We start from the raw sequence: 15,983 nt of genomic DNA on the forward strand, positions 1-15,983 counted from the left end.
TTGCAGCATGGGGAACACAGGCTGCTTCCAGCTGGAATGTAAGCTGTTGTGTGAGTACCGAGCAGACCAGTTAGTTCAGGCAGAGAACAAGAAGAGCTGCTCTACACTAGGAGCAAACAGAGAGTAAAGAGACAGGCTACTGAAGGGAGGCATGTTAAACCTCATTCTACGTGATTAGTAGACCAAGAATCGATTGTTAGTGCGCCTGTGGGTGTTTGAGGTCCTAGAGAGGTTTGTTTCAGATGAGTCTCTTCCTGAGGTGAGGAAGCAGGCAGGACACTGGACTCAGACCTCTACCATGGAATCCTCAACACGCCGGACACAGGCGTAGGGGTAAGTTGGGGGCTCTACCATAGCTAGAAGGCATGTCACCAAAGGGTGATGGCCAAAGGTGCAACTTACCCAGGGAGGTCTTTGGTTGGGCTGGTGCAGTGGGGGAGGTAATCTTGGGCAGAGGGTCGACCACCACAGGGGTTTGAATGTCATCCCCAGGTGGAGAGGAGGGTTCAAGGGAAGGCAGTAGGGCAGAAGGGGAGGGCAGCGCCGTGGGTGAAGTGGGTGAGGGCTCGGCCAACGATGGGGAGGCAGTGTTGAAGAAAGGTAAGGTGACAGAAGGGGTGATGAGGGAGGAGGTCATGATAGTGAGGGTAATAGAGTGCTCTCCTCCCAAGATAGGCAACAGCGTAGTGGTGGCATAAGTGGTATATACTAAGCCAGCAGGTGGGACAGCAGGTTCCTCTGTCTGGGTGGGATCGGAGTGGCTGGGATCGGGTTCATGTGTGATGGTTGGCGAGGATAATTCCGTGGACGTTCGGTCACCCTTCAGAAGATCAAGGAAGTCAAAGGCGCTGGTGGTAGTCTCAATCTGTGTTGGCATTGTGAATCTTGGCTTTGATTCAGGAAGATCAGGACGAAGTGGGAGTTCGGGTGAGACCTCAATTTCGGGTTGTAGCAGCTTGGTATCAGGCTTTGGTGCTTCTTGTTCTGGGACTAGCAGCCCAGGGCTTTCCTTTTCATCATAATAATAATAGTCATCTTCATAGTAGTCATCATATACATACTCTTCCTCACCTGGCTGCTCAAGAACCTCCACTGGTGGTGCTTCAGAAGGTTCAGTTGTTGGTTGTGCCTCTGTAGGTTCAGTTGTTGGTGCAGGAGGATGAGTGAACCGCAGCCGTGGTTCTGTCGCAGGTGCGATTTCTGCTGCTGCTTGTTGCTTTATGAAGGGTCGTGATGGCCGCTCGAAGCTTGGTCGGCGGATAATTGGAATGTCATCCCTCCGAATTGACTTCCTAGGTGGCCTGGTCGGACGGACAGGAGTAGGAGCGGGTGTTAGGGGTGGCTTGGGGGTCGTAATTTCCTCTGCTTCCTCTGTGACAACTGGTTCTTCTGATGGAGTCAAACTGAAGCTATCATCCTCAAGAAGAGGAGGTGAAGGACTGGTTGATTCCTGAAGGGAGTGGAATTCAGATTCTGTGGTTGGTCCCTCCGTGGGAAGAAGCAAGTCATCGTCATAATACTCGTAGTAGTCAGGTTGTTCTGGTTCATCCACAGGTGGAGGTCCTGTAACAGATTCTTGTGGTTCTCTTAATCCTAAGAAGTCCTCAGGGACGGATTGTGTGTGTGAAGGAATGGGCTCATGGGTAGGAGAGATGGTATGGATGGGCTCATGGACTGGGGTGATGGCATGGGCTGGTTTATTTACTTGGGCACGTGTTGGAGTGGACCCACGGACTGGGGTGAAAGTCTGGGAAGGCCCACGGACCGGGGTGAAAATCTGTGTAGATCCACGGGCTGGAGTGAGAATCTGAGTAGTCCCACGGGCTGGTGTGAGAATCCGTGTTGATCCACGGGCTGGAGTGAGAATCTGAGTAACCCCACGGGCTGGTGTGAGAATCTGTGTTGATCCACGGGTTGGAGTGAGAATCTGAGTAGCCCCACGGGCTGGGGTGAGAATCTGAGTAGTTCCACGGGCTGGAGAACGGATAGGCGAGGGCACCTGGGTGTTGGCACTTGCAGGTTGATTGATGGAAGGTCTGACAGGTCGTCGTTTAGTTACTGTCACCTTCACTTTCTGGCGTGGAATACTAAATCTTACAGTGCCTCGACCATTATTCCTTACACCAGCTCGTGAAGGAGTTGGTTTTTCAGAAGCTGCCGTGACATCTTGTGGAGTCAAGGGAATGTTATCTGCAGTTTGTCCCCTCGTTATCTGGCTACGTTCCTGTGTGGTCTTAAAACTGCTGGTGGTGATGAAAGGTGTATCAGTAGGAAGCACAATGTCTTCCTCTGCTAAGGAGGACTGCAGGATGCTGTGGGTGGAAGATGGAGGATGAAGGGCCTCCGTTGTTCGAGGAGTCTGTGCATTTTCCTTTATAGTCTCTGGAGTTAAGTTGACTAATGTTGCTGAGGAAAGGAAGATCTGCGTTGTGAGAGAACTGTGGATTCGTTCTCCAAGAGTAGCCAAGCTGCTTCCTGTTTCTAGTGTGTACAGACCACTGGCTTCCATCCCAGCCTGGAAGGTAGGCAGCACAGATACTGCTGTTGGTTCTACCTCATTGGACACTGTCACCTCCCGCATTGACTCTGATACAAGTTTCCCATTATCATAGAGGGTGTACAGATAGGAGTAAATTGTGTAGTAAGTATTGACAGTTGCCACAAGGGGTCGTAAAGGACTAGCTACAACAGTGGGCTGAGGCAAGTGACGGGTAACCACAATACGGCGCCGCCCTCCTGAGAGCATTGTTGTTTTGTCTGCCTCAATAGTTGTAGTGGGCTGGATAACCCTTCGGCTGGTGACAGTAATCCGCATGCGGCGTCGCTTACCTGGTTGCCCTGCCACTTCCTCCTCACGGTCCTGCTCTTCAATTTCTGTCACTTCATGTGTTGGTATGATAGCTTCATCATCTACAGAAGGATTTAGCTTTTGAAAATCCTCAATTTGATGCTCTCTTTCGATCTGTAAGTGTAGAGGTTCCACTGATGTGACAGCCACACTTGGTCTAGTTGGGGTTTCCTCCAGCTGGTTGACAGGACGGCGGCGAGTCACTACCGTTCGTACACGGTCATTAGGGTTTTGACCTACTGGCCGCTTCCTGGTCAACACGATGCGACGAGGCCTCTGCAGTTCTGGTAGCTCTTCCTCAAGACGAGCCAAATCAATACTACTTCCACCAAGGAAGGGAGGATCAGGCTCATTTACAAAATCTGGATCGGGCATACGATGCCGGATAATAGGTCCAAAAGGTGGCGGTGGCTCTGTGAAAACAGGGTCAGGAACAGGACGTGGTTTACCTGGCAAAATTGCATCATCAAGAGTGAACTTCTCCTGTACAGAGGGGATGTCTTCCTCATTTTGCACAGTCTTGGTAAAGTCATTGAGACGTAAGTTACCTTTAGTCACCAACTGAGTGAGGGTTTCCTCAGAGCTCTGAACAAACTCTTGACCAGCTCCATTAACCAGTGTGGTATAATATGTGAAAGTAGTATAGTAAGTAGTGGGTGCCTGCACCTGTTGAAGGATATCGCCTGCCACCTCTAAATCCCCTAACTCAGGTTGCTTGCCATCACCACCTAATACATCTTGCTGGAACGTCCCGTCCTCGATTTTACGAGCCTTGGCTGCCCCAGTGTTGCCCCTTTGTGCGCTCCGGACATTCCGCTTGAGAGGGGCAAACTCAGCGGGGCCCACCCATAAAAAAGGCGAAGTTCTGAAGGAGTGAGTGCTATTACTTACTGGTCGTGTAGACTGATAGTACTCTTGAGCAAGATCACCGAATACTGAGTCCAATGGTGGAGTTACTTTTTTGATGCCACTGACATCAACCTCATTCATAGCAGACATTATAAACCAATCCATATCGTCCTTAGAGTATTTATCAGGAAGTTGGAACAAGCCTTTGTCAGTCTCAATAAAGTGTGGTAAGACAGTGGCTTCTACGTCCCTCGTCTTGTCAGAGCCACGTTTCTTACGAGTAGCCTGTCCAGATAAAACAACTGTAGACAACACAGTAGAGAACTCTCCCGGCCGTCGCCCAGAAACATACATAGTCACCACCGAAGTTTCTGCCAGTGGTGGAGTGGGAGACGGCAGCTTCTTGTTTACTAACTGTTTTACAACATTTTCTTTGTTTTGTTTTTGTTGTTGTTTTATTAGCTGTTCTAACAGAAGTGCATCAGTCTTCGTGGGATGCAAAGCTGGTTCTCTTGATGGTCTATTCTGTGCAGTCTGCTGCTGCAGTTGTCCCTGAAGCAGAAGTGGCAGCAACTGATTGATGGGATTAGGGTTACCAAAGGGGAGACCTGCTGCTGGAGCAAGGACAGTCTGTGTGGTGAGCTCTGTTGCTGTAATAACCTCCACCTCAGATTCTACAATAGTGGTGTGGACAGGCTTGCCACGGAAAATTATAGGAATGGCAGTGGATTTCACATTAGTGACAGTGGTAACATAGGTGCTTGTGTGAATAACATGACTGGTAGCTTGCTGCCCAAAGGGTAGGAAGGGATTTTGCTGTTGTTGTTGCTGACCCAAGAGCAGCTGAAGCAGCTGCTGTATTTCACTTCCTTGCTTAGTTTGAGTGACGGTTATAACATTAAAAGCAGTAGAGGAGATAGATACAGGAACTGAGGTACGGCGGGTACCGACAAAAGTATTAGTGTGCGTGACACTAACAGTGTCTACAGGATCCACCACATAGTTGGTGATTTCATTTCCATTCTCTACACTGCTTAAAAGAAGACGAATAGTGCCATCAATTTCTGTCTGAGTGATTTGGTCAGGTTGAATAACTTCAGTTTGATAAGAGGCAGTAATGACCTCCTTAAAGACTGTATTGCCATCCTCTACTAGAGGAATGGTAGCCTTTACTGGCACCTCACGTGTTACTGTCAATTCATCCTGAATCAAGAAGCCACCATCATCACTGGGGAAAATAGGAGGTGGTTCAGTGGTAATTGGAGGCGATGGTCGAGCGCGGAACTCCTGGATGGGATTAGAGTTTGTGGCGGGGGGCCTTCGTCGATTTGCATTAGTATTAGTATTAGTATTAGTATTAGTATTAGTATTGGTGTTCCTTCTGAGTGTTGGTCTTCTGATGGGACTTGAAGGGGTACGAGGAGGAGTAAACTTGGAAGATGCTCGGAAGTTGTTGTCGGTGGAAGGCCTCCTGAAGCCCCGTCCACGAATGTTTCCTAGTGGCACAGAGTCGCGAGTTCTAGATGATGCACGTGGTCTTGTAGGAAGAGAGGTTCGGCTACCCCTCTGACGAGTAGGTGGAGTCTCTGGATTTGTTTGTTCTGGCTTAGGGGCAGGGGCAGGTGTGGCTACAGGACGTCGCCCTGGAGAAGGTGCAGGAGTAACTGGTGCATTAGCTCGCCCTCTGAGAGGTCTTGAGCCTCCTCTAAGAGTGAACTGCTGAGCTTCATTTTTCTGGACAGGGGAAGCTGCTGGTCGAGGTCTAGCAGGTCTGGAAAACCTTGATGATGAACTTGGAGGAGGGATAGGTAATGTATCTCTGGATCGTCCTCTGGCTGTCCTTGTGTTGCCACGTGAGTTAGTTCGCATTCCAAAGTTGCTCGTCTGACGCTTCTTCCTAATAAGAATCTCTTCCTCATCCAAGGGCTCTCCATTGGGATCAGCATAGAAAGGTTCTACTTCAGTGGCTTCATTATCGAGGTCCTTCCTGAAAGGATGCCTGCGAGCAAAGAGCTTGGAAAGATCAGGTCTACTCTGCTGAATGCGATTACGTCTACGTTCCTCAGGGCTCAAGCGATTCAAGCGGAAACCTTGTCTAGGAAGTGGTGTAGTGGTTTCTTTCTTTTTGCCCACAGCATCCTCAGGATTATTTGCAATAGATTTTTTAGGTGCTGGAGAGAAACGACTGGGTGAGTTAGGCCTATTTGCAGGAGAATCAGGACGACGATTTATGAAAGAATGTGGCACTGACGACCTACTTCCAGGTTCCTTGGATGATTCTTTCTGTCTGGAACGGAAACTGAAAGGACGGAAAGTCACATCAGGACCAGTTTCCACAAATTCTTCCTCCAATTCAGGTTCATCTAATATGGGTTCGTCCTCAAACACCTCCAGGTCAGAAATGGGAGCAGCAGTGGTGGCAAGTGTGGGAAATACAGAAGTTGGTCTGACAGTTTTAGTACTTCCTGGGAAAACAGAAGAACGTGTGTTGCCAAACCTGAACCTTCCAGGGCTGCTGGTGCCAGGGAAGGCCCCTGGACTACTGGCACTGAATCGGAACCCTGGAGAATTACCCCTTACACTTGTTGGGCCAAAGAGACCAGGACGGAAGACCCTCTTGGACCACCTGGCTTGGATGTTTGGAAGCGGAACCGAATAGAAGATGGAGCAACAGAGACATGGTTAGTAGTGGTAGTGGTAGTGGTAGTGTCAGTGGTATCGGCGGTCGGCAGGAATCCAAACCGGAATGGACGATTAGCTGAAGTGGTAGTAGTGGTGGTGGTGGCGGTGGCGACAGTGGTAGTGGTGGTGGCTTCATCAGCCTCAGTGGTAACAGTAGGAATGGCAATATCAATTGGTGCAGGATCATCCTTAGTGACAGCAGGAGAGCGGAAGTTTGTGCGCCTCAAGAAGGGCAGGATGTCAGGTCGTCGACGGAAGCCTGATGGGCGCACTGGGAACTGGTTACGGCTGGTTGGCTTAGATTTGGGTTTAGAGTCCGTTATAGAAGCCTCTACTGACTCTTTTGTAGTTGCTTCTGATGGCAACGTTTGGGTGGCAATATCTAGTGGTGTGGTGGCTGTGGCATCATCCTGCAGTGAAGATTCCAATGTTGGTGTGGCAAAAAGTATTGGTGGGGTGTAGGGTTCTACGACATCTTCCAGATCAACAGGATTAATTGGATTGAGAGTGGCTAGCGTTAATTCTTCTGTAGTGGTCGTGGGAAGGAGGAGGAAAGGTATCGTTGCAGGGGCACCTTCTGCCACGTCCTCATCATTGGGAGAAACCACTATGCTAGTTGTGGATTGAATCTGTGCATACAGTCCATCCACTACAGTTCCAATGATGTTTGTTGAGAAGATAGTTGTAGTTCCATCCACTACTGTGCTTCCCCTTATAGTAGACAGAAGTCCTGTTGACTTGGTTTTAGTGGGAGATTCTGGATGTGTCACTTCTGGTGATGAGGTTCCAAAGCCAAAAAGATCTAATGGCAACGTTGCCTCTGACTTTGAAGTGGTTATCTCATCAAAACTGAAGAGATCTGGTGGCAAGGTAGCCTTAGATGTAGCCGTGGTTGTGGTATCGCCAAAACCAAACACGTTATCCAGGGTGGCAAGCGGTCTGACAGAATCTTCCAATGTTATTCCATCAGGCAAGACAGATGAGGAAACTACATTGGTGATGGTCTCAAGACGACTGTTCACGATAGTTTTGTCTCCTACATATGTAGAAGTGTAGTAAGTGTAAGTGGTATAGAAGGTAGTAACCTGTGGTGTAGGAGTCACGGCAGTGATAGTGGCAGTGGTTGCTGCAGGGGAAAGAGTGGAAGTGGGAGAAGCATCAATCACTGGAATGAGGTCTCCATGTGATACAGGAGTGGCAGTCTCCTTGACAGCAGGAGTGACAACATTAGAGAGAGTCTTCTCTGAGCTTGTGGAAATGGTGGATGTTCCCTTGAAGAAGGTGGTCCAGAAAGTATAGGTGGTGTAATATGTGACTGGGTATGTGGGCACCACAGGTGTGAGGGTTTGGTGCTGATCATGGTCACTGGGATCTGTCACTATGTTTGTAAGTGTCTCAAGGCTGCTCACGATAGATGAAGTGCCAGCACGGTAGTAGGTGGTAAAATATGTGTAAGTTGTGTAGTAAGTACGTGGGTAGAATGCCACGTTCACCTCATCCTCAGGATTTAGAGAAGATTCCAGGGCTGCTTTAGGTCCTTCTGTTACATCTTGACCTGAAGAATCAGTGGAAGACTCTGACACGCTCTCAGACATTGACTCTGTAATGGGGATTGGTTCATCCACACTAACGGCTTCCACCACAGCCAGATCTTCCTGTCCGGTTGGATCCTCTGTGGTGTCCTCAGTGATGTCAGGAAGAGCAGTAGTGGTTGAAATTGTGGTTGCAAGAAGAGGCTTTACAGGAGTCACACTCAATGTTGGGGTGATGAAGAATGGACTCAGAGAAGAGGTAGTGGTGGGGGTTGTGGTGGCAGCATCAACAGTAGCAGTAGTGCTGGTGGTAGCAGCACTGGTGGCAGTGGTGGTGGCGGCGGCGGCAGTGGTGGTGGTGGCGGCGGCGGCAGCAGTGGTGGTGGTGGTGGTGATGGTATCAAAAGCATCCTTTGTCAGTATCTCGATTCTGCTCGAGACCTGAGAGGAGCCGTCAACAAAGAGGGTGGTATAGTGGGTGTAGGTAGTAAGGTGAGTATCAGATGCTTGGGTTGGTTCCGGTTCCTCATTAGTAGGTGTTGGATCTGTTGTGGAGTCCTGATCCCCAAAGAAAGGGAGGAAAACAGAAGAAGTTTCATATCGGGTAGATACAGAGGTGGTGCCACCAGAGAAGTAGGTGGTATAGTATGTCAAGGTAGTGAACGTTCCATCAGATTCCTCAGAAGGCTGAGGTGTTGCAGGTTCAAATTCTTCAATGGTAGGTTTCTCGTTCACAGTGTCTATGATGAGCTGCTGATCAGCATTAGAACCAACAGATCTTCCTAGAGCATTATCAAGAACCTCATCCAAGGGTCCAAGCTCGGTGGTGAAGCCTTCATAGTCATAGTCATATTCATAAATGTCACTGGACTCCGTGGTCAGTTCTGGCGCCAGAGGGCCAACTGTGGCTGCTACAGGCTGCACAGCAGGAGTCACTTGCAGAGTTGGACTCGCTGAGCGGGAAACCAAATAGAAGATACTGGAGGTGCTCTGCACAATCTGTGCATATTGGCCCTGGATGTAGGTGCCATAAACGTAAGTTGTCAGCAAGGTTGTCATATCATTACGAACAATTGTTCCACCAATGGATGACACCAGTCCCGTTGGATACAAGTCAATAGTATTGAACTTGTGTGTGGATATGGTAGAGAAAACATTAGATTGGGTCTCTTTTTCTATGGTTTCTTCATTGCCAGCCCTCACAGAGGTTTCTTCAGTTTGTGTCACCACTTGAGTTTCCATCTGCGACTCTTCAGTGCTGTGTTGCACAGACGGCTGTACGTTGACAGTTTCCGTGGGCGAGCTCGTAATGATATCCTCCTCGGGATGTCTAGAGGGGGCAAGGCGTGGGGCTAAGGTTGTTGGGGAGACAGGAATCTTTACAGGCGACGAGCTTAATGTGGTTGGGAGCTGTGCCTCTTTCGTTTTGGATACAGAGGGTTTGATGATTTTGCTTGGGGTGTCTGAACGAGGAGTGAACACCACCACAGTATTGGCAATGGTAGTAACAAAGTCAGCAAAACCAACATAGGTGACAGTGGGGAGATCTGAGTCTTCGCTGCCTCGCTCCAAGTTAAATCTTGCTCGTATATCAGATACAGACTTAGCCTCACGTTGGTTCGTCTCTTGGTGTTTTTCACTGACACTCTTCTCCACAGAAGTTTCTGTGGTCCGTCTTCCATTCTTACTGAAGGCAACTACTTGTTCTAGAGGCTGATTGGACTGACCAACGGTGTAGGTTGGAAGATTAATTTCCAATGGCTTAGATGGACGAAGATCAGCAATGATCTCCCCGCCCGAGATCCGAGCCTTGCGGGCGCGCAACAAGGTGCCCTCAATTTCGTTATCCACATCATGGGTGAGGCCAAGATTTTCAACCATGGTAAGCAAAGTGACCTCTTCAGCAGGCTGCACCGCTGAGGGCTGTAACATGACTGTATTGGACACCGGTCTATTAATGGTGACGGTCAGCATGCTAGTTTCACCAGACTCACTTTTTGTCCCTTCCATATCGATGCCTTCTGATCCCTCAATGAAGACACCGCCCATCACACTTCCATCCACCATGCCCTCACCCATCAAGAGATCTGGTGCCATTGTGGATTCTATGGTTTGGGTCTTAGAGGGCATAATGACGTGCAGATCTTTGTCCATGTCCACCATGATCTTAGTCATGTCTCCACTCTTCCGCACAACTACTTCTGTATGAGTCTTGATGATTGGCTCAGGCGCTGCTAGTCCTGGAACAGGTGGTAGGACAGTCTTCCCAAAGAAGAAGAGATAAGTACGTAAGTCCTTGACATAAGAGCCAGTGAATACGCTGAAGGTAGTGGGGTGAATGGGGCCATTCTTAATGAATTTGCCCTTTGTCCCCACTAGAGTTACCACCTCATCTGCTACAGAGCTTGGGCTGAGCTCAGAGTCCTTTAAGCTCACCTGCAGGTGTGCCCGTGAGTGGTCTCCTGATGCCTGGCTAAAGAAGGTCCCCTGCACAGGGATGCTGAGGGGTGCTGCGGAGCGGGAAAAGGGGCGTGAGTAGACGTCAGTCATTGTCTCTATCATCTGAGCATAAGTTCCGTCAATGTGTGTCCGTAAGTATCGTGTGGTGTAGAATGTAGTTGCTGCATCAGTCACACGAGTGTTCAGTAGGGAGGAGATCAGACCCTCAGGCTGTCCTCCCCAAAGACTGGTCGGGAGGGCATAGAACACCCTAGAGGAAGTCGAAGTCAGCGTGGTGTAGTGTCCGTCACGGTGCGTTGCGCTGACTAGAGTCAAGTACTCGGAGGTGGTGCCAGAGTTGATGAAGGTGTTGACGGTGGAGGTAAGGAGGCCTGTGGGGCGAGTACTCCCAGACACCAGGCGCTTCACGCGCTCCACAGGTCGCTGGTCTGTATCAGTGGTGGGGTGGTGGTGCGTCAGTGAAAGGGTGATAGAGGTGGTGAGGTGATAAGGGGTGTGATTCAACTAGTGGCTAGAGGGCTGGAAGGATTTACGTTCAAAACGTAATTTACTCATTAGACAGTGAAAAGGATAGAATAATGAAGATTTGTGTGTGTGTGTGTGTGTGTGTGTGTGTGTGTGTGTGTGTGTGTGTGTGTGTGTGTGTGTGTGTGTGTGTGTGTGTGTGTGTGTGTGTGTGTGTGTGTGTGTGTGTGTGTGTGGACTGAGATGGAGGACAGATGAACAAGAGAAAAATTATCTAACCTGACCTGCCCAGAGCTGTGACTTTGAAGATTCTGAACGGGTCAATAGTATTTTATCAAAGTAACAAAGCACAAAAAAAGTACTTAAATAAACAGGCAACTAAAATGGTATATTCTTTGTAACATTAGCGTAGAAAGATTTGACTTTTTTTACTGATTCACAAGACTTTTTAATGTAAGACATGAAAAATGCAATAATGAATAATTCAATATCTCCAAGAAAAAAAAATTCTAGGAAAGTAAAATGAAATCAACTCTGACAACTTTCACATTTTTCACTGATCAGGTTAAACTCGTGCAAATTTTATGAAAAAAATCTCAAGAGTAGATTGAATTGAAAGTTAGTTATATTGAAATTAAATAATCTACAAGTTCCTATAGCTGCCTGTTTGATTATTAAGGTGAACTTCATCTGTCAGGCAGTAAATGTACAGTCCCTCTAATCTAAGATTTCTCGTCAGTCTGTCAAGTTCAGTCAGCAATGGGTCATTAACACAAGTGAAAAATAGACCACTGATAAAAAAAAAAGAAAGCAAAAGAGAAAATCGTGAAAACAGTGGTTGAAAATTATCATCGTGCAAAGTTTTTATTTTCGTAAAGGAGAAAAATGCAAAAACAAAAACACACAGAACAGTTTAAGTTTGACAAAGACATTGATGGAACTTAGAAACTAATTGAAATACATAAAAATAGAGAGAGAGAGAGAGAGAGAGAGAGAGAGAGAGAGAGAGAGAGAGAGAGAGAGAGAGAGAGAGAGAGAGAGAGAATCAACAAAATATAGAACAAAAGTATGAAATATCAAGAAAAGATGATAAACGTGAGAAAGTGAAGATGGAAAGAAGGGAAGATAAGAAAGAAGAAGCAGTAGGAACTGAGAGCATTACCTCCTTCTGTCTGCCTCTTCCGCCTCCTGCGTCTCAGCTCCTGCTCCTCCGACGCCTCAGGGGGACATATGTAACTGTTCTTATCGATGTGCACTGTGAAGACATAATGAGGACACTTAAGCACGTTAACCTTTTCATTCTTATGGTCACTAGCTAAGAACCAAATGTGTGAAAAAAGTTTGCAAGAATAGAAAGAGAGAAACAAAGGCTGGGGAACTTTTTAAGATGCAAGTACAAGAATAAGTGTCAGTAGATTTACATATAATGGAAAACAAATGTCTACCAGTGAAAGGGCTAAGGGCACTTACTATGCAAAAAAAAAAAAAAAATTCTGATTGACAGGTATGTTAAGATATTTAAGAATAGCATTTGCAACAGGTATGAACTTTTACAAACTTGATACCCATATTCACACAGTAGGAGTATATTTCATGTGAGTGGTACAGATGCATAAATGAGTAGATTTGTAATGAAAATATGTGAGGTTACAGTGCAAATGAGAAACTGTTCAGTGATGCGATGGGGCTCTGGGACAAGTGTGGAGGTGTGGATTCGTGAACATATGAAGCATTGTCACAGGGAGAATGACGAAGAGTTCAGGTAGAATGAGAGGAATTACGAAAGAGAGAAATAAAAAAGAGAAAAACAAGTAAGCTGGACATGGGAGAGAGTAAAGAAGTGCAGGGATATGGGACTTACACTCATCAGATCCCTCAATACAGTCTACGTAGCCATCTCCCACCAAAGAGGACGGGATGCAGCGAGGGAAGCCACAAAGACATTCATGTTGCCACTCCTCGCAGGCTGTGGGAGAAAAAGACAGTCAAGTGGTGGTGAGAGACAAACCTGAAGGAAAGAAGTACAGAAGGATAGTTATAGAGGGACTGGGAGGAATAGTAAGGTTGTGGGGAATTGAGATTTAAAGGTAGTGAAGGGTGATGAGGTGACAGAAGGGTGAGGAGAACAATGCAGGGTGAGGATGTGAAGGGTAGTCAGGCAGATCAGGGATGAGGAATAGTTCAGGGTAGGGTGACAGGCTGACATAAACTGGGATTGGGATAAAAGAAGGGAACACGAGTCAGTTAGCTGAAAAATTAAGAAATGGAGTGAGGGAGTGTAGGAATAAGGGATCAGGTAAAGTAACCCACGAGTGAGGCTGTGAGGGTTGAGAAGAGGAGGAAGAGGAGGAGGAGGAGGAGGGAAAGAGAAAGAGAAAGACTGAAAGAGAACTAAGAATATAAAAGAAATACATCAGCAAATAATCATGACTCGGAAGAAACCAATCTCACTCTCTCTCTCTCTCTCTCTCTCTCTCTCTCTCTCTCTCTCTCTCTCTCACCTTCGTCGGACTCATCGTAGCAGTCCGCCACGCCATCCTGCAGAAGGTCGCGAGCCACGCAGGCCGATCGGTCGTCACACACAAACCAGTCTTCGCCACACCCTGCAAGGACACCATCGTCAGGAGAGCAACAGGTGGAGTGAGCAAAGAGCAGCAGATAAAGGAGACATTGGGACTTAATACATTGGGAAACAAAGAGAAAACGGGATTGAAGAGAGAAGATAGCACGTCAAGTATTTGTATTGCATGACATCACAAAAGGAGAGGGAGGACGAGGATAAACTGAAGAGAAAATGAAGAACACGCATGAGCAAAGAAAGACAAATAGACAGTGAGGGAGGCAAATGGTTAAAGTAAAAATTGATGAATGTATACACACACACACACACACACACACACACACACACACACACACACACACACACACACACACACACACACACACACACACACACGTCCAGTGAGTAAAAGGAAAGGGAAACACGAGTGACTTTGCAATAATTGAAGTGGGAAAAAAAAACTGCCCTACTTTGTCATATTAATGTAATAATCTTCGTGACCTTTTCGATTTTTCTCTGTTGGCCTAGGGAGAGAGAGAGAGAGAGAGAGAGAGAGAGAGAGAGAGAGAGAGAGAGAGGAAAAAGAATGAAAGTAAGGAGAGAGGGAGTGGACGGCCTTGGTATCTTGACAACTCTTTACCCACCTCCTCCTCTTTCCTCTCCTCCTCCTCCTCCTCCTCCTCCTCCTCCTCCTCCTCCTCCTCCTCCTCCTCCTCCTCCTCCTCCTCCTCCTTCCTCCCCCCACTTCAAGACCGTTAGCCTATCCAAGACCTGCCACTGTCTGTCTCCACCATCACCAAGATAACCATCCTCACCACCACGATCACCCCCATTATCATCATCTACTTTCTCCCTCCATTGAACGATATCAATCACGGCCATATAATCTCTCTCTCTCTCTCTCTCTCTCTCTGGCTTTCTCATATGTAGCCCACTAATGTCCCACGATTTTCTTTTCAATAATTATGTTGCTTCTCGTGCCAGGCATTAAAAACCACCTGGCTACTCTTCCACGTCCCTTCTTCAGGTAGTGTATCCATCAAAAGACACAAATTTTATCCCCCTTCCTTTCCCTCTTCCAGTAATCAGTCAGGAGTTTCACCCTAATAAGCGTGACCAGACAAAGGGGGGAAAGTTCCATTTAGTGAAGTTATCCCTACAATACAGCCTCCGCTTTCTCCTCGTTTTCTTCCAATGTTTCTTTCAGGGTCACTACTAAATTCCTGAGGCTGTTAGTATGTAGATGGAAGAGGAATTTATAAGTATGTAGGAGAGGATTTTACATTGTTAAGTGTTGTTGTTGTTGTCGTTGTTGCTGATGTTGTTGTTGTTTTATCTGCTGCTGTTGTTGTAATTTTCTTCGAGAGAGAGAGAGAGAGAGAGAGAGAGAGAGAGAGAGAGAGAGAGAGAGAGAGAGAGAGAGTCGTTTAGAAAGGTGTTTGTCTGGAAGGTTGTAGTGGTCTGTCTGTAAGTGACGCGTTGCTTTCAATATTGCCACCTCTCGTTTTCTGTTCCAGCGTAACGTTATGACATTTACGTTTCTTGTGTGTCTCTTGCAAGAAGTTCAACGAAGACACGAGAGAGAAATGTCATGAAAATATCTACGTATAGGAAGAGATTAGATAGGGAAGAGGGAAAGGAAGAGGGAGGAAAAGAGAAGGATAAAAGAAATAGTTGGGAGTTTACAGAAAGGCAGAGGAAAAGAAGGATAAACAGAACAATGAAAAGTACTACTACTACTACTACTACTACTACTACTACTACTACTAGAACAGCCAAAGAAAAATAAATTAGAAGAGAAAAATAAATTGAAACTGAAGCAGGGTAAAGGAAAGGAAAATCAAAAGAACTAATAGAAGAAAAGAGAAATGAAAAAACTGAGGGAAGAGAAGCAAAAAAAAAAAAAAGGAAGTGGAGAAGAAAAAGAAAAAAAATCACCATGAAAGAAAGAATACAAAAAAAACATACGAAAGAATAAACTGAACTCCCAAAAGGCACAAAAAAGAAAAGAAAGAAAAAAATCACATCTTACTACAATGTAATGAATATGGAAGGGAGAAAGTACATCTCTCCCCTCCCTCTTTAACCCCTGCCTGCCCCTGCCTTCCCTTGACTCCTCTACAAGCTACAGGCGCCTCTCTCTCGCACCCTGAGGCCCTTAACTGTATACCCAGAACACTATCCCGGGGAGAGATGGCTCAATGGGACCTAAATTAACTTGGGATCGAACTAGGGATGCTGAATAGTGAGTCTGTGCTTTTTGAATCGTCACAGTACCTCAAATTCTTGGATTGTAACTTCGTGTGTTGCTTTCAATTTCATGTTAGAATGTTTGACTTTACGATCTGCTGAGGTGAGAATTTTAAAGTGAAATATTCAGTTGTAAAGTGAATATCAGTTGTTCTATTGTAGTTTAAAAGTTCGTTACAGTAAGGTCTTAAACTCTTGGGTTGTGAATTCCTGTGTTGTTTTCAGTTTCATATTTGTTTGTGATCTGCTGAGGTAAGGATTTTAAAGGGAAAGATTCAACTGTTAAGAAAATTTTCGTTGTTCTATTGTAGTTTGAAATTTCGTCACAGTAAGGTTC

The 15,983-nt window shown here is 46.6% G+C and overlaps 1 protein-coding gene across 1 annotated transcript in view; it reads right to left on the reverse strand.

Annotated features, from left to right (window-relative positions):
• Positions 1–15,983, reverse strand: part of LOC123512948 — a 112,666-nt gene that overhangs the window by 14,101 nt on the left and 82,582 nt on the right. The window contains 5 exon segments of the mRNA XM_045269665.1: positions 403–6,337; positions 6,340–10,799; positions 11,999–12,091; positions 12,698–12,802; positions 13,338–13,439. Coding sequence (XP_045125600.1) covers positions 403–6,337; positions 6,340–10,799; positions 11,999–12,091; positions 12,698–12,802; positions 13,338–13,439 — 10,695 coding nt within the window.

Source organism: Portunus trituberculatus, chromosome 35 (genome assembly GCF_017591435.1).
Source record: "Portunus trituberculatus isolate SZX2019 chromosome 35, ASM1759143v1, whole genome shotgun sequence".
Classification (NCBI taxonomy): domain Eukaryota; kingdom Metazoa; phylum Arthropoda; class Malacostraca; order Decapoda; family Portunidae; genus Portunus; species Portunus trituberculatus.